General features: G+C 36.5%; 1 protein-coding gene across 10 annotated transcripts in view; it reads right to left on the bottom strand.

Annotated features, from left to right (window-relative positions):
• NTNG1 (netrin G1) overlaps nucleotides 1–24,419 on the bottom strand; it is a 146,919-nt gene that overhangs the window by 5,270 nt on the left and 117,230 nt on the right. For 5 of the 10 annotated variants that reach the window (XM_072343204.1, XM_072343206.1, XM_072343203.1 and 2 more), the window contains one exon: nucleotides 18,759–18,896. The exons of the other annotated variants lie outside the window; for them this stretch is intronic. In XM_072343204.1, the coding sequence (XP_072199305.1) occupies nucleotides 18,759–18,896 (138 nt within the window). The remainder of the gene's footprint in view (nucleotides 1–18,758; nucleotides 18,897–24,419) is intronic. 10 annotated transcript variants of the gene reach the window in all.

Here is a 24,419-nt window from a genome sequence, read left to right as displayed (position 1 = left end):
AAATAAAACCTAATTCAGAATTAATCATACTTGCCTCTTAAGACTTGTGTGGCTAAAGTAGCCATGGTTTGCTGGCAGACCTTCATGAATTAGAAGACAGGACACCAAGCTGATTATTTAAGAAACATAACAGAGATATGTGACTTGTTGTGGATAACCTTGCTGGATTTTTAAGGGGCCCTTTTAAGCACAGTCTCCAGATCTTCTAGTGCTAATGTGGGAAGTGAAATACTTAAAATTTTTTAGTTATATTTTGGTAAATAATCGGATTGTGGTCTAAGCTATAGTCTGATTATGGAATTCTTAAAAACACTACACAAAGGAGACAGAAAAAAGCTATGTGTGAATACAGGTAAGTATTTGAAGCTTTTCTGTCCTAGGGGGAAAAAACATTGACAACCAACAAGTGCCTTCAATTAGCAGGAGGTGGTAATTATTTTCTAAGTTAAAACTTAAATGTCTTTTCCAAAGTATTCATTAATAAGTTATTGAAGTTCCTTTTGTAGGATTAAGACCTTTATAAATACTGAATGATGACTTACCTCAATTTACAAAAACATTTGCAGGAAACTATTTGCTTTGTAATTCTAATGTCATTAAATTTGCAAATAGAATAAAAAAGGGAAATAAGGGCAGGAAAACCTAGTCTTTCCACTAGTTCAAGCTGCTCAAGAAGTAATTGATATGTGAGTGTTTCTTAGAATTTGTGTTTGGTATCTAATGAAATATATTGAGAGTAGTGCAGATGTTTGACAAATGTCTACTTTCCTCTTACATGTTCAGACACAAATATTACATGGAAATTTCGGAGTCTGTCCAAAACCTTATTATCACAACAGCTTCTTGGAAAAATATAGATAGAAATTATATTAGGACTGGTTTTAGAAGCAAAAGTATAGACCCAGTAATACAAACTCAAGCCTTGATCTTTTTGATCTGGAGTGTCACCTCAGACACAGCACTGCACTGTTGGCTGACATTCTTTGTGTCTACTGTCTGGGCAGTGTCAGAACACATGCAAGAGTTTTGGCCTGTCTGCTGCTCAGACAGGTAAAACAATACCAAAATGGATTTAAGAGTAATATCTTTTAGCCTCTTATCCTTCAGGAAGGCCATTAAAGAGAGAAGAAAGTATATTTTGTACCTTGCTACCTTCATTTTGGTTCAGCTTGCCTACAGTAGCATCATATTCAGATGGGTCAGCCACACGAACATGAGGTAGGATGGACCACTCACTTAAGAAACAAGCAGACAGTAACCCCAAGCAAAAGACATCTTTTTTGATCTAACATACATGGCATTCCTTTTCTCGTCAGAGTCTGGGTTGATTTTGAAATGTTCATTGTACAAACAGCCTAAAGGTCATCATCAATGAAATTAAAGAAAGACATCTTTTTATTAGAAGACCTTTATATTTTACCGAGAATTTTTAAGCCTTTCATTTCAAGCAATATTTTTGTATGATCTCTCCTATCACTATTTTTCTTCACTGCACTTTTTTTTTTGGTGATATCATTTGTTACAGCCTCCTTCTTTCAACTCTCTTCACTTCTTTTTATCTTACAGAGCCTGCATCTTATGGGCTCTGGACACGCTAATGGCTTCAGCTGTTTGAGTATACTACATAGTTAGGTTTGTTCTAGGGAGCTGACACATGTTTTGGCTTTATTTCTGCTGTAGTGAATTTTCCTTACTGTTCCTCTGTAGTTTGTATGAATGGCGCTACTGAAATCATGAGAATTTTTGACCTTGGATTCCAGCTGTTCTTAATAACTGAAAGCATGCAGGCCTAGTGGCTGAAGAAAATATAGGTGTTATTCTTCAAAAATGTAATCATTTAAACAGTTTTAAAACAAAACAGATCAGCCCCCTTCCTCCTCCTTCCTCCAGGTCAGAATGAATATATAATGAATATATAATGAAAAAAAAACCCAACAAATATATATATATATATATACATACACACACACATATATATATACCATATATATATACCATATATATATACCAAAACCAAACAACTGTAACAAATAAGGAAGCTTGTGTACAGCTAAGAATATAGCCCTCTACGTGCATATATTGCAAACATGCACAAGAAAACCTCTGCAGTTATGAAGGTATGAGTAATCTACAGTTTGTCAAACTGACATTACTGGTGCTGGGTCATGCAAAACAGTCTCTTTCAAACTATGGTATTTTTATACAGTATAAAAGATTTTAGTTCTATTTTTGTTATGTTTTAAGGATTTTTATGTGGAGTTCCACTGACTTTCATGAGATTTCAGCCATTTAAAGTAAATATTAGGAATCAGTATGTAAGGGCATGAGGAAAGTTTTTAAGTAGGCAGGCTTCTGAGATGCTGACAAGAATTGCTGTTACAATTACTTGCATTACAAAACCTCAAATTTGTTTAACATCTGTGTCTTACTGATTTGAATAAAGAGTGATCAGTAACTCACTTGGATGTTTCATCACTAAGATTTCTTCCCCTAGCTTTCTCCCAATTAGGTCTACTATTAGACTATTGTTAGGATTTATTTATATTTATCAGTTAAATTTACTGCCATTATATATATATGGCCATATATATGTATAGTGTGTGTATATAAATATATATATAAATATCTATTCAGATACTGTGTCGTGTACTGTATACCATACATATATATAAATGCCATAAATATATGTCAGAGAGTTTATCAGTCTTATTCTGGGGTTTTAAATCAATCAGAACTGTCATATAAAAACCAGTTATTGCTCCTTTAAATATATCCATAATGATTTATTTTTTGAAGTGAGAGCAATTGACCGTTTGCTCCACTGGGTTAAATAAAACTATCTTATGATGCTGCCAAATCAAGATGAGACAAATGCTTAGGTGGTATAAGAAGGAAACTGGTTTCTGCTTATGCAACAAGGCACATTCTGAAGTTGAGACAAAGTAAATCAGTGTGGACAAGTACAAGCCTAAGGCATACACCTTACTGTGTCAAATGCTCTGCCATAAAATGACAGATATTAATACAGAGATCTCTCCTGCAACGTTGAAACAATTTGTGATTAATAAAACTGTAAACAGCACAAGGGAATAAATGCTGACCAAATGAGAATGTTTCTAAGGGCAGCTGCCTCCATCTTGGCTTGTCTCAGAAATGCCAGTTTGGGGCACAAGTGCTCTTAAAAAGAATAAATAAAGCCAGCTTTATCAAGTCATCAGAGAGTAACTGATAGATGCATCATGAATGAACTGCATTTACTGTGCAAGTTTCTGGTAGAATTCTTGGATTGTTTGTCTATATGTAATTTCTGGTCTGTCTGCACAATTTTCACTCCAAAGCTATGCTGCTTCTATTCAAATTGCAGGGAAAGTCTTCAGAAGATGCAGCAACTGTTCAGAGTTCTTCCCTGTGCACAGCCACAGAATGGATGGCGATTCCCCTCTTCTGCAAATAGGTTCCAGTTTATCCTGGCATCCACATGGGTAACTGTAGTTCATGATTTTGCTACTGAAAGCATAAATTCCACCATAGAACTATTTGATATATTTTTTAACGTGGTGAAAGGACAGCAGATGTAGGAAGTTACTCTATTTCAGATTATTTCCCCTGTCTCATTTTATCTAAAATTCTTGGATTTAATTAATAAATGATAATGAGAAGAAATGCATCAAATCTGTCAGAAAGATGGGGAGAATTTGGGAATACATTTACTTGCCTGATCAAGGAGTCATAACGGTTTTATCAGCAACAACACCAGATTGCTTGTTAAAATGGCTGGAAACAAATGCTGATTTAGTCATCTAAGAATTACGGTTGAGATGAAACCAAGAAAAACTGGAGGGTTTTTGGAAGTGGTTAATTAACCTTTCAGTTGTGTGATTTGCGTGGTTTTGATTTTTACTTGTCCAAAAGAGAACAATTCTCAAAGGGAAGAAAAAAATTCCCCACATTTGTTTATCATTTTGCTTATGGAGGAGCACCAGTGTCTCAGTATGACTCCTACCATATTTTAGGATAATCTCAGGAAAGCAATAAGCTACATCATAGCTTTATTTGCTCAGAAGGGACACTACATGTCCCTATCATTCGTATTCTGCTAACAAAGTTGTAAGCTGTGGTACCATTATTTCTTATCTTCCTGGAGATAAATGAACATGTGTAAACCATCTGTCTTCTTCCCTTCTGGATACTTATATATTTATTTAAGTCTGGGTTTCAGTAGAGCCACTATCAATAAAAGCTGGTTAAGCATAATGACCCCCTGGATACAGAGGACAGGGTGTCAAGAGGACACAGGTCAAGAGGCCCTGTGTACAGTTGGTGGGTGGAATTTGGTTTCCCAAATACCCTCAGGTCCCTGCAGATTGTAACTTCCCTTAGGATGGATGGAGGTTAGCCGGCAGGTTCCCCACCATGCACCACTTCCTTGCCTGCATTTGACATCTGCTGTAATACAGTGCTGCTGTACAACCACACTGGAGGTGACTCCTGTAAAACGTGAGAAGTTGTGAGCAATATCTGTCAGAAGCTTCACTGTGATTTCAGCCAATGGAAACATCCATAATCTTAAATTACACTACCATAATTAGCAAGGATATTAAAATTGGATGCACAAGTAACTATCAAAGGGAAAGGAAGCTCTGATGCAATTGATAGATACGGAGATATTTCTGTATTATTTAATTGGGACTATCAGCTGTGCTAGGGTAGCCACAAGTAAGTTTTTATAATGAATTTGCATTTCTCTTGCATGTATTTTTCAAAATTGAAACTTTGCATGAGGTGTTAGGATAATACTCTACTATGAAAGACCAAAACACGAATGTGCAAAGTAAATGGCCTAGGATCTCTCGGCAGGTGGACTTTCAGAGTTTGTGAAGATTAGCTACAATGCAAAGGTAAAACATTTATATACCTCCTGCAAAGTATCTGAAATCTAAAGTACAGCAATTATTTTTGTTAAAGCAACAATGTTGGGAATTTACATTGACATATTGTGTTGAATGTGGATGAAAGTCTTTAGAGTGTTTTTGCTGAGCTATTCTGGAGTGGGGATAAAAACATTGCCCCTGCAGGTCTCACGAAGCTCTTCAGTGAGTAAGAGTTATTGCTGCCAGTGAATAATAGAGAGGTTGATGCCAAGGGAAGTCAAATGTTTTGCCTGCCCTAACAAAATGAGGGTACAAATGCAGGTCCTGTGTGTGCCTGTTCTGTTGTTTTGTTGTTTTTTTTTTTTTAGATGTATGCAACAGTAGAGTTGATCACTGTTTCCAAGGGAATTTGGAGAGTCTCGGGTTGAAAAACATTTACCAACTATGAAGTTAAAAAAGGAATATGCAATCTTACCAGCTTGTAAGTAGCACATGTCATTGCATAAAATGTTTAAATATTCTTACAATTAGAAATAATGATGTCAAATGTGTGCCGCCTTCTAATCTGACCAGTTCAACCTTTGGCTACTTCATGTTCATATATCAGGAAGGAACATTTGCAAAACTTTACTGTCTCCTGTGCTTTATCTTGGCTTTGCTTTTATTTATATTGTTATTTCATTAACATGAAATCAATGAATGATCTTATATCATAATTCCTTTTGAAACATACTGGATGATAACATGCTGCCTTGTAAGTGGGATTTTAGTTGGTGAAGTGCTTTATTTTCCTACTCTTTTCATTGGAATACCAATGAGGTGACTCAATCATCTAGCTTGTACCACTCAGCAAAAATAATAAATTAATGTGTCAAATAATTAAAGCTATTAAGGACTTCATGGTAGTTTTCACCAACAATGTTTATTGCTACACACGGGCTAGCTTTAGGCTTCAGTGTGCATTTATCTTCACGACGGGGCAGCCATTAGTTGGGTAATAGATGGATTGCAGATGGATAATAGATGCTGGTCTCTCAGAGTGATTCTGTTCAGGTGCACTAGTTTTGCTGCAATTCACTGCACAGGCGTAACCAACAGGACCAACTTAGCTGACCTACACATTTTACACAATAATATTATGCAGCTGTTACAATTAAGTTAATTTGACAGTAACAGGGTTGTAATAACATTTTTTCAGCTATAGTGTCAGAAAAGTTCTTTGTACTGTTATATGGACTAAAGAAAGTGTCACTTAATATGGGTATTGATCATACTTTGACAAAATATTAAATAAATCAGATATAAAAATATCCAGCTGCAGGGCTCTTTAAAGAGTACAAGCTGTTTCCTTCTGTACTTAATAGAGGGAAAGTTCTTGCATAACCTCTGATGTGCAAAAGTGTTAAAATTTAATTATTAGTGAAGAATGAAGAAACCTGAAATCCGCAAGGAATAGACAACTGTATAATATGATTTCACTTAGAATCACTTGCTTTATTTTATCTACAACTATTTTCTCCAGTTTTCAGAGGATTGCCAAGTCACATCAGTGCTGAAAAATAAGACATCTACATTGATCTGGACAGAAGTTCAGTATGTTCCTCTATAATCTGTGAGTTATGTTTCTACAGATACTTTGTATCAATACCTTCAACCTTCACGATAAGCAGAAATGAGAGCTCTATTCAGAAAGTCTTCCACTCACGTGTGAATCTGAACAGCCAAAACTGACTTTTTTCCTCACACTCCTTCAGAGTACCGAAGATAGTGACGTTGTTAACTCATATGCTCACCTTTAGTTTAGATATGGAAGTGCCACGCACAAAATGTTCAATTTTTGTGAAAATGCATTTGTAAAATGCTTATTACTTTTATTTTTAAAGTGACAGTATTTTTCTTTGAAGGATTCTTAGAGAAAATGTAAATGGAGTTCTGCTAAATAACATTCAGACATCCCCCCCATGCAGGACCCAACCTTACAGAAGCTGGACATGCCTAACTCCTATCGTGTTTGTCCTTCTCTTTCAGTAGCTTTGGCAGAGACTGCAATGGAAATCTGCTTTCCTCTGATCACCCATCTCCCTCAGGACTGCATATATTCCTTTGCACTCCCTCCTGTGTGAAGAACCAGTGTTTGCAGTATGCCTGCGTAAAGTGCTGGGTGGTGGATACATACATGCACATGATGTTGGAAGATGTGATAAGGCTGTAATTCCAGGTAAGATGACTTTTTGTAGGACTACTCTATGCTTGAACCTCCATGAGATCAAACACTGAACTTTGTCCTGCTCCTTGGAGCTACACTGCAAGCCCAGGTAGCCATCATGTCACAGGCCAGCCTCTGCACTGACAGATAGATGGTCTTGGGTAGGATAGACTTCTGCAGGGTTCCTTATCAGGTTTCAAACACAGGGACAGTGAAATAAGAGCATGGGGGGGGGGGGGGGGGGGGGGGGAGGAATGGAGGGGGAGAAGGAGTGTGAAATGCTCTTTGAGAGAACTTTTCCCAATTGATAAGAGGCAGATCTCAGTGGGATGATGCCTTTCTACAAGTCTGCAAGAAAGCTACAGAATGATTATTTGCTAAGCTCAAAGAAAGATGAATGCTGAAGAGGAGGAGATGTAACTGGAACAGAGGGATTTGGGCCAAAGCCAGGATGGGTGGGAGAAGGTGCAGGAGGTACACAACACAGCTTGCTTAGTGTTTTCAACCTGCAGTACACTCCAGGTCTTCTAATGCTGCAGAGCAGGCGTGGGCTGTAGCATCGTTAAGTTGTCACTGTGCCACTGAATAAAAGATATAAGCAAAGTACACTTCTCTAAGCAGCTTTTGTGTGTTAAACCAGTGAGGGTTTTGCATGAACAAGCAGATCTCTCAGGTCATTGCATAAGAATTATAGCAGTATATGGCTATATTTTGATAAGTGGTATAAATCTGGATCCAAATTTCCAAATCAGTGCAGAAGTTATGCTGTGCATGTAGAGCCTTTGTTTCTTGTGCCTTCCCAGTGTACCAAATGGTATGTGTGCACATGTGTAATTTCAGTCATTTCAAAAACACCTGGCTTTTTTTTTTTTCGAGACATTTGCATTGTAATGCAATTTTGTAATTTATCTGTAAATATGTGTAGAATAGGATTTCTTTTCCTTATAACTGAAGTCTTTCAGAGAGCTGCAATTTGCTTCATAATGTCAGCACAATGGAGCTGATTTAAGGGTGTTATTTTTGCCCTCAATATAAATTTCCTTGCAATAATGGTCCCAGTTTAAATCTCATTTTGGGATTCTCCTCTTCTTGAAATCAGTAGGAAGTAAGCTGGTTTTCTGAACCTTGTGAGAGCAACATGTTCTCCCTGGACTCTACTCAGCGCTTATTGCCTCTCTGTCAAAATGCAGCTTCAGTTCTTAAAAAAAGAGTGATGTGTGGTAAAACCCTTTACTCTCCTTGGAAACGATATTCTAATGGAGTCCTATTTCAAGGTGTTTTGACTTTAAAGGGAAATTCATTTCCCATTTAAAGTATATATAATACTTGGAGCTCAGTGATGAAGCATTTTCGTTAACAGAACACAGGTGTATTCTGTTCAGAATTGTCTGCTATGGACATATATTTATATGCTGAGAATGCGGGAGGTGTTTTTTGTTCCTGCGTCAGTCAATGCGTATGGGAGCTGAAAATGTCTAGTGTATATGGGTAACAGCTTGGAGCACTTTTGATTCTAACTCTTGTGCATTCCTGACCTATTGTTGCTTGGGTGCTAGTGAAGATGAACGTAAATAACTTTTCAGGCGACAGTTCTGCCTCTGAAGAGGTTATGGCTAAGCAGTTTTGAAGTGCAAGAATATATTTTTGAGCCCATTGGAAAAGCCTTCAAATTTGATTGTTCAGCAATTCAGAGATGCTCACTATACAGTTCCATCGCTGATCTCCACTGGAGATCATTATTACTGGAACAATATTTCTCTTGATCAGCAGATTTTTTTTATAGTTTATTCTTTGTACATATGGAAAAGAAACAGGATCCACGTGTGTCTACAAAGTAGGAGAGATTTTCAATTTTACTGTACTAAGTTTAAAGAAGAAATATTGTGTGTAAATTGATCTACAAAGAGAAGTACAAATCAAAATATTGTCACTAGGTTCAGCCAATGGCACCCACATAATTGTCCATATGTGGCTTTGCAGTTCTATCTGAACAAAAAGACAGTTATTAGAAAGAAAAGAGCAGAAGAAAATAGCATATTAAGAAGTACTTGTCCAAACTGTAGTTATAAAAATGCATAAACTAGTTTTGGGCATAATGCTTTAATCATCATGTGCCCCAGCTGTGTATTGTAATAAGAGATGTTAATGAATGTGGTCCCTTTTAATTCACCAAGCTGACGGAGATCCTACAGACATTAATTATCGACATCTGAGTTACGATCAAACTCTTCTCTCTTCTCTGTAGAAAACTTCCAGTACTGTCACATCTTTCTCTTCTCACCTGATCATCATAGTAAAACTTTTATTAACAACTTAATTATTCTTCTTAGAATAGCCAAGATAATTATAACAGGCTTGACTTGGCTCCCATTAAAAGTTTATTTTAATGATTTTGCCACTGGATATAGTCCAATGTGAGTGAAGAGCCATTCATAATGGCAAAATTATCTCAAAATTGATGAAGTAAACTGAAAGGAACAATACCATTAATGTTGTACCGAATATCACAATGCTTGTGTTTGGGCTTTCATTCCCTTTTCATTCCATGTATCCATAGATACATTTTGGCTGGGGCCTGCAAAACTTTATTCACTTTCATTGTTCTCATATGACGAGCAGTCAAAGTTCTGGCTAAAAACATGGACTAGCACTTATGACTTTGTTTCTCATTTCATCATTCTCATGTTTGTTGAAGAATTATTTACTTATATGCTTAAATACGAGGTGAATCTGAAGTCATTGCAAGAGTTAGTACATGAACAAGGATGAGGATTATGTAGGTAGGGCACTTATCAGCAAGAAAGAAGCCAAAGGGGCACCACGACTGCAGATGATTTGGTGAGCAAGTCACATTATGGATGTAAAGTGACTATCAAAACAAAAACAATTTTTACCAACAGTAAAGAAGAACAATTCTGAAATGATAACAAAATCGAGGATAAAAGAGCATCAACTCTAGGATATTAACTATAAGAACATGTTAAGGCACGAAGGAAGGCCAGAAATGAATTAGGGCAATGTACTGAAGTCATAAAATCAGTAATTAATTTGTTTTTGGAAACACATCAGAAATATAACCTTTCCTGTAAGTCTGTATGGCAAATGAATGGTGTATCAGATATGGCTGTGGAAAAAATATCTATCAAGTGTTTAGTATGTGGAAGAGTTTCAAGAGGTTACCATGTTGCTGCTGCTCCTGATGGGGGCACATTCTGAAGGCAATTCTGCAGAAACCATTCTTAACAATTTGAGAACATTGTGTCTTATCAGGTCACAGGAAACAAATAATATTGATCCAAGGATTTTGAAAAAAGCCAAAACAATTTTCCGTTACCTGTGATTTTACTAATTCAATTGTTGGGACTGACTTTATCAGCTGTAAGAAGCAGCTTTAGCATATGGGATTTTTCTAAAGAGCTCCAAAGAGATTGAGAAGATCTACAGGCTATTAAGGTGTCGTGGTTTCTTCAGCAGGAAGTGATTTGATAGGAACTATAAGGAAGAGCAGAATTAGCAAATAAATGAAGGAGTATGACAAGCAGGGATTAACTTCTTATTTATTTATTTATTTATTTATTTTTTCAGGCGTCATTAATCATGGAATAAATAATGAAAAATTAGATAAGAATAAAGGACAGTCACTACAATTGAAAAGAGACTACCACTCAGTGCTCCAAGAATCGTGTCAGGAATTAAACATGCAGAAGTGTGCTAGAAAAGTGAATGAAGAGTAACGTAAGTTTGCTTGTATTATAAAAGTGTTCTGTAAAGATTTTCCAAAGCGTTTCTAAGCTGCTGGGTAATAATACAATAAAATCACAGGTGAATTTCAGTTATGACAAGTAATGCCTAGTAATGCCTCCACCTATAATACCTACTTTTACCACTTAGGAAAGATCTTAAAAGTAGTTCTGGGTAATTTACTGACAATTTTGACTGCATCAGTCAAAGAGGCAAATGAAATCTTGATTTTCTTTTTTAGTTTTGGAAAAAAGATGAAACAGAAAAGTCACCATATGATGCACCAATGTCCTTAATGCTGCTTGAAATATTGACTAGGTAATTGTTATTAATAAAAAGTAGAGTAATTTGATCATAGATATAGACAGCTACTGGTAAAGGGAGGATTAAATGGATTAGGATTACTTAGTTTATGAAAGGGAAGATTTACTGAAGGAAAATACAATAGAAATCTAGAAAATCATGAATATTATGGAAAAGATGAACTGGAAAAGATTATTCATTTATTATTACATCTCTCCTGTCCAAGGACTAGGAAAAATCAAATGAAGTTGTCAGTCAGCCAGTTGAAGAATTACTGCATTTATTATTAAGAAGTGATTAGACAAATCAGTGGACCAAAGGCTCATCAAGACAAGTATGAAGGTACTGATTAATTCTTTGGCTAAGACAGTCCCTACACTGTAGCTTCCTAGAGTGTGGATGCCTGTACTAAATGAAATACTACTCAATACTACTGTGAGGTACACAATACTGGGATAAATTGATCCTTGGTTGCAGGCTTTCTCAGGTTTCTACCTAAGATGTCCCAGGGTCTACAGGCCTGGAAATGTGAAGATAATCACGTGCCATGCAGGTTTTGAAGACCAGCTTTACTACAAGCTAGGTAAAATGCTTGGAATTGGAAATTCAGAAATATATAACAGAATATTTTTTCTGAAAAATTCAGAAAAAAAAAAATAGTTCTGTTAAGCATTCTAATTGGGAGCTCAGATCTTCAAAGGACTTGATCATTTTCAGAAATTCATTGCTGAAGTACTCAACATATAGACACTAAATGGTAAAAATCCTTTAGCTCAACTGAATTCCTTTAAAATGTTGTCTGAGATGTTTTACACCTCTATAGATTACCCATAATAAATAATGTCAATGTATAAAGAAATACACATTTTTTTTTTTGGAAGTACCTCAGATAGTATCAGTACATCTTTAAAAAGCTTTGAGTCATCAGCTATTTACAGGTAGACTGAATACTGGTATACCTGCTTCAATCGTACCCATTTATTAATGCTTAATATTGAGAGCCTTTAATTTTTAATTTTACTTGCACTGGGGTAGGCTAGCTTCTGTTAGGGTAGACAGTCAGCACCTTACAAGTTCACACCTATCAACTAAACTTTGATTTTCACATTGCCATCAGCATGAGCAGAAAGATCTCTGGGGAGAGATATATTTGCAGACATGTAAATGAAGTTAAAGCCCTAAATACTGAAGCTTTAATTATCAGCATGTTCTGGTGTCAGCACTGCCGTCAGTTGTATTGATGGCATGGCAGGAAGTGCCGACTATCTTTAATTGCTTCGGGTCAGTAGTTTTTAACTCCAGTTAAGTAGGATGGAAATTATTTAACTTGCTCCTCAAATGATCCTTTTAAGGCCTCTTCATAAAAACGTCTCATGAGTGTGTCTGTGGTGGTACAGATCTTTTTGTTTCTGTCCACCTAAAAATATACTGAGCAGGCAAATTATAGTTATGGCCACTGAGCAGGCTTACAAGGAAAACATGACAGATCTTCAGAGGAAAAGACCTGCTCATCACTGTTCAAATGAATACTTAATAATTCATAACAATTAACTGCTTGATAAGTTTTCTCTTCAACATGTTTCCAAATGTGAATAGATTAAACAGTAATTGCTATCAAGCTTTACGTTCTATTTCATGTGCCTAATAAAAGTTTATCTTACGGAGCTTACTTTGCTTATTTTTGATCTATTCCTAACTGACTGCAATATACTGTATTAAAATATTTATCATTGTGCTATCAAATATTAACCATTTTAAAATCATCTGAAAACAAATAATGCTACTTGTTTAACTTTTTATGAATTTCCTCGTATTTGGTTATTCAGAATGCTCCTTCTGACATAGCGCCAAAAGTACTGCAGTACCTGGAAACTCTATGCCCTTTTAGCAAACTGGCCCGTTATGAAATCCACTCTGCCCAAACCCGTTGCTATTGTTCATTTTGTCCCTGCACACATAATAAGATTTTTTTTCTGCCCATAGGAAGTTCCTATACCATTTCAACACAAGAGTATTGCTCTGCAGACTAGGATGGTGCCTTTTATTTTTGGTGTGCAGAGTGGAGAAATTATGGAACAGTTTATTTATTTATTTAGGATGTCTCCCTGTTGTCCACTTGCTTGTTCATCTGAGACTGTATGGCTTTATCTGATACAAATACCAACAGCTGTCCTGTGACTGATCTAATGGAGAGGAGAATGTTGCTGTGGAGCAGCCCACTGCAGCCCAGCTGCCAAGGTACATCCCTCCCAGCACAGGATGGGCTGCTCCCCCTTCTCCAATGCAGCAGAAAAAATCTTGTTTGGTTACTATCCTGTTGGTTTAGCTCTAAAATGGTTCAGTGATGGTCCAAAAAGTGCCTGAGATATTCCTGGGGATGTGGGACTAAAACTGGGAGGAGTGGGATTGCAGCACCTGCCATTAGAGCAGTTTGGACAGCTGCGGAACAGCAGCTTTGAAATTGATACATGGGCAAGATCAAGAGAAGAACTTCTTGGCACCAATCCAATCCTTGACCTTGCAGGGGAAAAAAAGTTTCTAATAAAAGTCAAACACACAAATGTTGATGCTCAATTTCTGTTCAGAGACAGCAAATCTGATCACTTGGTTATCAGAGCTCTTGAGCTGAAGAACTGCAGCCTATTAAGAGCCTCTTGCTTCTTAGTAAGGTGCTAGCTTAATGTAAACTAGCCCCCTGTGCTATTCCTCCTTCTGTTTGTTTTATGACCCATTATTTCCCTGAGCTGCCCCACACACAGGTGTTACCTAACTCACAGTCCTTATCCTATTCACAGAGGCTTTCCTTCCAACACAGAGAAGCTTTAGATAATGTCTTTGAGAACTTACAAATGTCTCTCTAACCTATTTCTTTTGCAGGTTGCTCCATTTTCAGGATGTTTGACAGATTTTAATGAGGCAGTACTAAGAGCAGTCTGAGACTTGATTCCAACTGGCCATGTTATGGTTACTATGTGTATCTGTGTAATACCTATATATAGAAAGCTTCTTGTGTTTTCATCTTTGTGCTCCTCATAGAGGAAAGATGGTTCATTTTATTCTTTTTGTAAAATACAATGTTTGTGTTCTGGGCTTTTTTTATTTTGGTGTCTAAAATACCCTCTGAAGAGAGAGATGAGCCTTCTGTTTCTCTTTTAAATCCAACATCTCATTAAAAAGTAGTATCTTTCCATAATACTTATACTTTGTTAGTAAAAAATTGTCTATTGCTATATCTGCATGGCTGTTTTGTGGGCATGTATTTTGGAATTAACATGATAATAAACATATTCACATTGTCTTTTCTCAGCTCTAGGAGACCCAGGATTTCGGCATGTGTAGTAAGGCAGCTTGCTTCCACTGAGGTTAATGGAATCAGCGTTCTGAATCATCTGAGAATCAGGTATGATAACTCTGTAATTTTGTTTGTAATTTTGCCTTGCTTGTTATTACACCTGTAAGTCATACTTTGCCTTGAGTTGAAGCAGTGGGATTCTGGATTGGTTTAAGGAGAATTATTCTGCATTTAAATTTAGAGTAGTTTGAAGCGGAGTGTTTCTCTGACATCCAAATCCCTATACACACACAATTTCTTCATTCTGCATAACAATCATGTAAAATAGGAATTGTAAAAGCAGTGTTTTGTGCATAAAGACCAAGGAAAGACTGTTCCTTCGTGACAGCACTGTTCAGAACTTGGTACCTTTCAGTCAGTTGTGTCTGCATTTATTTCATCTCTGGCTCCAAAGTGGCAGTACACTTGCTAGCGCCAGTCCAGGCACCAAAACAGACCAGAACTAGAAATTAGTGCAGCACCTGTGTAAAGGGTAAATCCTGCTATATCTTGACAAGATACAAGCTTTAAAATCGCCACTGGTAGAAGGATGGAATAAGACAGAAATGGATTGTCTGTGGTCAGGCACACAGGCAGTTACAAAGACGAATTGGAAAACAGGGCTTTCCACTTCTGAATTTGTGTCATAGTTCCCCATGCAGAAAGTCAATATATAGATACAGGAGGGCTAACAGATACAGCTGTGTACAAATATGTATTAAAAACTTGCTATCCTTCAAGAGGAAATACCGTTACCTTTATGTATTTAATCAGCCTGTAAAGAAGAATGGGATGTATTTTAAGAAAAAGATGGTAACTCGTCTTTTATTGTTGAATACTGATCACAAACACCCAAAAGCCAATGTTAATAAAATTCACAGGGTCACAACTTCAGCTTTGACTTTCTTTTGAAATTCAATCTGTGTGATGATTTTGATCAAATGCCTGGGGTTCTCACACTTGTAGCATGTGATAAAATGCAGACAAAAAAATAATAAAAAAATTAAATTATTTAAGAAGTCGAATGCACGCTGTAACAGAATATGAATTATCTAGCGAGCTGCAGAGGGATAAAAGTTCAGTCCAGATACAAGCACTGAGCACAGTTTGCGCTTTTAAGATAAGAGTGTAATTGTAATCTTCTTCCTGCCTTAATAAAAAATATTTGAAATAGGGAGGAAAAAAAAAAGGGGGGGGTAAAATAAAAGCAACTATTCAGAGGTCAGCATAAGGCATCTGGCTGAAAACTGAAATGAGATGTGTTAAAACTATGATTGTCAATAAATAATACAGTGAATTTAACTTCTGGGTGCAAGCTATCCTTGTTACCAAGGATACTCCAACATCCCTCTTTGCTCATTAGCCATATGAAGGAAAATAGTGAATAATATCACCTTTTTCTTCCATGGGAAGGTCATGTCTTAGGCAAATTAGAGTTATGCTGCTAAGTTGGGATAGCCAAAAGAGAAACTTTTTCTTCGTTGGATTGGATAAATACACAGCTGCTTTTGGAATCTAGTGAAATTGAAATTAAAAGGTTTATTTTTAAGCACTCCTATATGAACACAACAGGATTCAGATACCTGAGATAACATGGATGAGAAATATGAAATAGCAATACTATGAACCTGCGTGCTTAGAAAATCAAATGGTCCTGCATGATGTTTTCCCTTCATCTGTTTTTCAGACTCAGTTCTGTGCAAATGATTCTACTTTTTGTTACGGGTGACTCTTATCACTATGAACTGTTCATTTTGGCCCAAAACAACTGTCATTGCTGGTTTAATTTCTCTCTAGGTTTAGAATTTTGTTTTCTCCTGTTTTTACATTCTTTTTTAAAAGAAATTGTTTAATTGCAATGAAACAGAAAAATTAAATACGGCTATCTTGTTTCCCACGTTTCTGAAGTTCTAGAAGAGTTTCAGGACCAGAATATTCTCTTCTGAATTCATTTCTCTCGCTTTGATCTCCATATGTGTGCAGGTGAGAAAACCACTGGAGGTTATGTGGAAGAATGGTGGAGGGCTGAGCCCTGGTTGCTTCCCCCAAACTCTGCCTGCAGCACAGATGGGTCCAGGGGTGGGCACAGAGGCACAGCTGCACCTCTTCTGCCTCTTTTTATTTCTGAGGGCAGCAAACCTTCCTGTTCTAACCAGACCCTGCTGTGTCTGTGTAGCATAAACCCTGAATTCAGTAAGATAACAGTTGTTATCACAGTGCTTTTTATCTGGGAGGCAAAGTCTTAAATTGCACCTGACCTCTGTATGCACAGAGAAGCAAGCGATGAGTGCTCTACCTGGATCCTCAAAGGTTTTAGATGAAATCAGTAAGAGTGCAGTACCTAAATGAATACTTCTGAGGATAATAGCTTCTGTGTCTTTCACCCATGTGTTGTACAAGGGAGACTCTGAACAGTAATTTATCAAATGATGTATTGTAAGCCTTAGAACACAACAGGATTTTCAGCAGTGTTTTACCGAAATAGGTTCACTAATACTTGATACTAAGCCATTTCATTTACTGTCACCATCATTAGAATAATTAAACTAGCTAAAGTATAGACTTAACTTTATTTGTAGGTAAAGCTTCTGATCGTCCTAGATCAACAATGTTTAGCAACAGAGGTCCATACAAATAGATTTTTGTAATGGTACCAACAGGCTACATATGACAAAAAAGTAAACAAACATGTATTGGTATGCTGTGTATGTATCCATCTTAGCATATTTATATTTCTGTGCAGTGCAAGCTCAAGGGAACCCTGTATGATCATACACTACAAGTCCAGACAAATGACTTTTTTGTGCTTTGTTAAGGCAAAAGAATGAGTTGTTATTTTTTCTGTATATTGGGGCCCACTTGTTTGCCAGTAAGTTGTTTAGATTTCAACGGGAAGATAACCAAGCTAAAATTGCCACACTGCAAAATTAAATGAATTGGAATTCTGTTCCTCCATGAAAAGACTAGAAACAAGATTTAAATTTGGTGCCTGTTCCATAGAACTGACAACTGCATCTAGTTTTTCTTCTGAACTTGATCAGATAAGTTGATGAAACTTAGGGGTTATCTGACAGTAACACGATCAGATGGAGATTTGTTCAGAAAATTACAGTGTGGAAAGGGACACTTAATTGGTTCTGTCAGCAAACAGAAAAGCACTAGCTTGCATTTCCAGAAACTGTCTAAAACTTTTACAATTTGTCTGACTCAGCTAAAATCAGTCTGATTATATGTTGAGCTCAAAAAATCCTCATTAGAAGAACATTACTGGGGTTATGGTGTCCAAATCATAAAGACAAGAAACCGTGTGATTAATACGCAATTTGTTTGACAGCCTATTCTATTTCCATATTGATTATATGACTATACAACACAGTACACAGACCTTCAGCCCCCTTCAGTATCTTAGCTACATAATATCTAATATCTTATTTAAACCCACGGTGTGAACACAAGTTTTTGCTATGCTTTATTCAAATTCTACTGCAGAGAATCATATTGATTTTCTCGAGAAAAGCTGAAAAAAATCATGAGAGGTCTCTATAGAGTTTGTGAAAGTAGGTGATCAAAACAGTTATAATAAAACAAAAGAAACTGACAGTGAAAGCCTAATCCAGTGTGTACCGATGGGATATTCCCACTCACGTGTTTACAAGACCTGTTAACCAGAAAAGTACCTAAATATCCAACTAACTGCTAAAATGACACTTGTTGCTAACAGTGTTTACACCAAATTTCAGCTATTATTTTTAAGGGAGGTTTTTTCAATTATATTTTAAAATTAACTTTCGTGGAGCTTTCACTAATGATAACGTAATAAGCCACCATTATGCAGTTGTATTGCTCAGAGGCTCAGTTCTAAGGTGTGATAATATAGTAAAGTTAATCCAAAAGGTCGAAGTTTAGTATAAAAAAAACCAAAAACAACCCCAAAACAATACCAAACATGCAGAAAAATTACCTTTTGTCTTCTAGGAAGAATTTAGAAGTTGCATTTAATGTGCTGATATGTTAGTATACAAAATGTTTTTTTTTCACAGACAGCAAGATGCACATTTATATATTCCAGTGGGAGCTCTTGCAAGAATTAGCAAGAGCAAGGACACTGAAAGCATACTAAAATTAACGGATGGTGCAGCCAATCTACTGTCCTCATCTGGGAGTCTCCAGAAAGGTTCAGGCAGTCTGGCATTCTGGCAGCCTGCAGAGGTTTTGCTTATTTTCTGCTCTTAAGTAGCTGCACATGATAGCACACAGACGCAGAGGCAGCAAAGTTGCAGAAGAGGGGCAACTCTGAGTTACTTACGTTGACAGCCCAAGCTGTGCCAGATATATCCCGGCAGACATTTATCACATTTAGGCCCTGATGCTCCCTCCTTACACTCACAAAATCCTCTGTCATTACAGCGATCATGGACTGAACCAAAAGGGTTACAATAACAGTCTGCAGAAACAAGACAACACACACACACTGGATTCAGGTCTACATAAACTCATAATTCATTTAATACCATAAAGGCTGCATTTCCAGTGTTACAGGTAAAGGAAGACTGTCTATGAACAATATCAAGAGTAGTGACTATAATTACTATAGTCCATTTATTTGTTTGCATATGTCATTTCAGGAAGAGGCATTTTATGATATGAAGAGAAAAGGTAAACAGAAAGATGCGGAGGCAAAAGATACCTGTTCTTTGAGGGTAAGTGATTGTAACAGATTCTGTTCTGGTAGGAATGTTTTTGACAATTTAACAAACATTATGAAAGCTTTACATATCAATGTGCCATTAGGGCAAAACGTTTCATATCATTATCTATAGACTTATCTATATATTACTCAATGGTTTTAGAAATGCTGAATGGCTTTAGAAGGCTATATAAATGCACTTTAGTTATTTCCAAGATAGTCTTCCTTTATTGTTTGGAGTAGTAGTATAGTAATCTTTGTGGATATCTGTCATTAAATTGATGAGACTGTATTTATCAGTGACATTAATAAACCTTTTACGTTTCCCAAAATGATAAGCAGAGGTGAGAAGGAATGTAATGCAAAACTTATCAAACTTGCTTTATGTTGCTGTTTTCATTTCTCTCATCTCCCACTGGGCAGGTGGAAGATGCAATGAGGCTCTTTCTCTGCTGTATATTTTTCACATGTGTATTGACCTAATTAAAGTAAGTCCAGGCCAAACTATTTCCTCCCACAACAGTTACTGTAGGGGAATATATCTTCTTCAACCACAGCCCTTTTCTTTATTGTGATTATAATATTAGCATTCAGCTTTCAGCTAGCTAAGCAAAGAAGACGTTAGCTAGCAGAGCTCATTTTTTTTGGCATTCTCATTCTTCAATTTGTTTTTCTTCAAGTGGTCTTATCTTAATTTTTATGTAGACCCAGGTAGACCCAGAGTAACTCCTCCATCACCTGAGAATGCAGACACACTCGGATTTTGGCAGTGTCTGATCTCTGCTGCTGTTGAAGGCAAAAGACATACAAATTGATTCTTGAATCTGAGCAACCTGCTGGGAATCTGGCTTTGTGTGTCTGTGAATCGCTGCTGCTTTGACTACCTTTGGCAATTTTTCCCCAGCATTAGGTTAAAATTCAGTGAAATTGAAAATGACAAAACGTAGTTGAACTGGGAAGGAAAATATTAAAAAATACAATGGAAAATCTGTGTCAGAAAAACAAACTGAAAAAAAAAAAACATTGCCAGAATTATGTTTGTCATCTGTTGTGTCAGTGTCTAATAGTTGTAAATTACGGAAGACACTTTGAACTTGACACTTGATTTGGCATGCCGAGGAAGAGAAGTTACCTTTGGCAGTTGGATATCCACAATAATAATATAGTCAGTTAGCTAGCAACATTCATTAATGAAGCTGAATGCTGTAATGCCAAAAATATTGTGCAAGACAGCACAATTATGCTGTGATGGGTGCCACTTGAAAAGCTGGCAATTCTAATGTTAATCAGATGTACAAATTGTTCATGTAAATAGACATAGAATGGAGTTACATATTGAATGCAATAAGTCACATTTGTTTAAGATGTTTATAGAAAATCTTGAAGGACAAAAGGCTTGGAATTACATTAGAAACAGAGGGCCCAGTTCTTACACATTAAAAATAACTTAGTTGGACAAAACAGACCTACACTGATTAAAAAGAAGTATTTTTGAAAGAAATGAGTGGCCTATGCTATTGAATGCTACAGATACATAGTGCTAAATTGGCCACAGAACAAGAACCTGTCTCTGAGTCAGCGAAAGCTTTTCTACTGAGTTATCATATAAATACATTAGATGTACTAGGTCCATGTTGTGTTTTAACACAAAGAAAACTGTAAGTCAAGCCAGTTTTGTAAAAGTGGTGGTTCGAATCAGAGCGCAGACGTGGGAACCTTCAGTAACTCAATGTAGCCTGCGTCTTTCCCAGTACATAGCTGACACAGTCTAAACTAGAAAGGTCAACAGAACATCCAAGCTCACTGTCCAACACTATATGATAGGCTTCTATATGTATCTTATATGATACAAAACTTCTATATGTATTTTATATGATACAAAACTTCCCATCGCCTGCCTAAGACATTTAAAAGATCAAAAGCTACAATTCCAAAGTGCCAAATGAAGACAGTAGGTATCATTATGACCTTGTAACAATAGGTCATTAAGAAACATTTCCAGATCATCTTAGCAAGAACATACACCAGGCTCCAGGGTAGGAAAAAAAACAGCTTCTGCTGATCCAACTGGGTAGGAATCTTCCTCCTGACCTCAATCTGGTGACTGTAAAGGATGGGAAGATACCAGTAGAAGTCATCTTTTCACAGAAATGCACTATATTAATATAATTCTGCCATTAAGTTTTAAAAAAAAAGAATAAAACACTGGGAAAATGAGCTGAAGCTTGCAGTCTTGCTGCTATCATTCTGGGTTGACAGTAGCTACAGAACAACCCTTAAGGAACTTATCATTGGAATTTATTAAATTTTCAACAATATTAACTGGAGCTTAAGACTAGGGTGACCACAAGGTTGGATCTTATAGGTGAGACAATAATCAGTATTTCAGTATTTATGTCAGAAAAGCAAAGGAAATGATGTATTACTCTGGGTCCACTTGGAGGTTTCAATACTATTCATGCTTACCAGTGGGTGTATTCACTGAAACAGAGTTATTAGGACTTGATCAAGAACTTGTAAACTAGAGAAGTTCTTCCAATTCTGCTAAATTCCACTACAAGCGTGCCCAGTGAATTTTTTTTTAATTAAAAAATAGGTTAAAATAGCATGACTTATTTAGAAATTGGGTTGTCCACTAAAGGCAATTTGGAATTTAAGTGACAAATCCACAAACATTTGATATTTCATTTTAGGAAATAAAATTTAATTTTACTTCTAAAAAATTAAGAGTATAATGAAATAAGATTTAAGCCCCCTGTATAGTATGTTGCATTCACTACATAATAAAAAATACAACAAAAAAATCAATCAAATGACAACAGCAAAATCCCCTCTCAATATTTGAATGCTTTTTAATACTTCTGGTTTTAAAAATGAAACATTTTCATCATCTAGATAGCATTGACTAAGATTCACGTTATCCACTTACTTACCATATACATATCAGAACTATGTAAGTAGTTTTGATAAAGCAGAGCCAAACCCCTGCTAGCTGCCAGTAACCTATCTTATCTAAATATCCTTGAACTTTCTATATATGTAGCTGAAGAGGAAAGAGTTAACCTGGAAAAATTAGACTTTTTATGGGAGTAAGATTTGTAGTTTCTGAAATTCTGATTATTAAAATGTTAATGTAATGTTCTAATCATACTTAAAATTCAAAACACTGCTCTCAGAAGAGAAATGAGCATTTCCAATAGAGCAAGACTCCATGTGTTTGATGCAGCAGGATGGTGAATCCATTTGCTCTCTGCATTGAAAACATGCCCCATGCTTTGCAGGATTAAATCTTAGCAGCCCCACATCAGGAAAGCACTTCAAGCGCAAACTCCTGCTTTTTTGGTTGTTTGTTTTTTTTTATTCCCTCCCCTAAAAAGTTTTTTGGTATCCATTGCACTTCACTGGTTTTATGCCAGCAATAGTACGAAAGCTACTACTAAGCTGGTAAATCAGTTGAGAAACAAGGATTTTGCACGCATTGTGATCACTATGATTCTCAGTGCTGCCCTAGACCAATAAGAATATTATTTATTTAAACAAATTACATAATACGTAGCAAAACTGTGTTGATCCTGTAGTCATCTTGCATGGGAGGCCATGAGAATTTTGCTTGCTTAGGGCCTAGATGGACCTAATTCTGCTTTCTTTTCTTTCTTTCTTTTTTTTTTTAAGACTTGATAAATGGAAGTTTATTTTATTTTACTTCCTTAGTGTCTGGGCCATTCTGATACGCACAGTACTAAGACATTCTAAATATATTACTTGCAAATTAATTAAAAATCTACTTAGTTTTTACCCCTGGTTTATTAACTTCCCGGTCTTAAGCATATAGCTACAGATGCTAACTTAGCACTTGAAGTGTGCGTGGGAAAACAATTTACTGCATGAGCTGATGAAAAATCCCAGAGTATCATGCTTATTAGGCCTATTTAGACAGCTGAAATTATATAGCCCTGATGTCATATCAATGCTGTCCCTCGTTTGCATCAAACACATATGAAGGACACTGCTTTTTACTGATAACATTTGAGTGGGTTAACATCCTCAGCACAGTCATATAAGAAATCATGACTTGCCTACTGAAGTTTATATTAGTTCAGACTAATTAATGTCAAAGGAGATCATGCATTTTCTGAATGTGTTGCCAAGCAAAGTTAAAAGAAGGACATGTGAAATGCGGTGCATGGATGGATTCAGGTGTTTATCACAAAATAAAATGTAAATCTGACAAGCTGTAGACTGAAACAAATAATAGCAACCTACAAAATGTCTGGATTGAATCTCAGGAATGGATTATAAAGAACATTACAATTACAATTTCACTTATTCACCTGTAGCCTATTTTGGTATGAAAATCTTTTTTTTTTTTCTTTTTTTTTTCCCCTCTTTCTTTTGCTTTTCCTTCTTGGAGAGTGGAAAGAAAAACTAATCATGGTAGAAACTGGGAAAATGTTATTCTGATGCTTGTGTCTATAAGCAACTCTATATAATGAAATTGTCAATCGCTTGTTTGAATAATGCCTTCTGTGGTGATGTGTTCACTACTGGATATTGTATGAAGCCAATAGCGAACCTTTTATTGACTGTCCTTGGTCTTTGCCTACTGTCCTATCATTTTCTATCTACTGACTTGAGGTGATAAGAGAACAACGCGTATTATTGTTGTGTGACATTTTTTGTACTATGCTATTTCTTCATTAGTTCTGACATTTGCTTTTAATTCTGCATTTTGGATAGTTACATCAGATATTAGGTTTAGAGTCCTGCTTTCATCTTGGTTTCCTATGTTTAAATTGACATTATGTCAAACTGGTCTGATAAATTCTAATCACATGGGCATAATTTCAGTTTCTTCTCAAAGGACTGAGGAGTTGGCAGCTTGTGAGTAGAATCTGGAGCAACATTTTCTTTTAAAATTTAAATTAATAAAAGATGGAGAAGAGAAGGCTCCGGGGAGACCTCTCTGTGGCCTTCCAGTACTTGAAGGGAGCGTATAAACAGGAGGGGGAACAGCTGTTTATACAGGTGGATAGTGATAGGACAAGGGTGAATAGTTTTAAGCTGAGACACGGGAAGCTTAGGTTAGATATTAGGAGGAAGTTTTTCACACATAGGGTGGTGATGCGCTGGAACAGGTTGCCTAGAGAGGTTGTGGATGCCCCATCCCTGCAGGCATTCAAGGCCAGGCTGGATGTGGCTCTGGGCAGGTGGGGGTGGTTGAAACTGGATGATCTTTGAGATCCTTTTCAGCCCTGGCTATTCTGTGATTCTATGAAAAGG

Source organism: Excalfactoria chinensis, chromosome 8 (assembly GCF_039878825.1).
Source record: "Excalfactoria chinensis isolate bCotChi1 chromosome 8, bCotChi1.hap2, whole genome shotgun sequence".
In the NCBI taxonomy this organism is placed as follows: Eukaryota; Metazoa; Chordata; class Aves; order Galliformes; family Phasianidae; genus Excalfactoria; species Excalfactoria chinensis.
The sequence above is the reverse complement of the archived record's forward strand: the minus strand, read 5'-3'. Positions and strand labels throughout refer to the sequence as shown.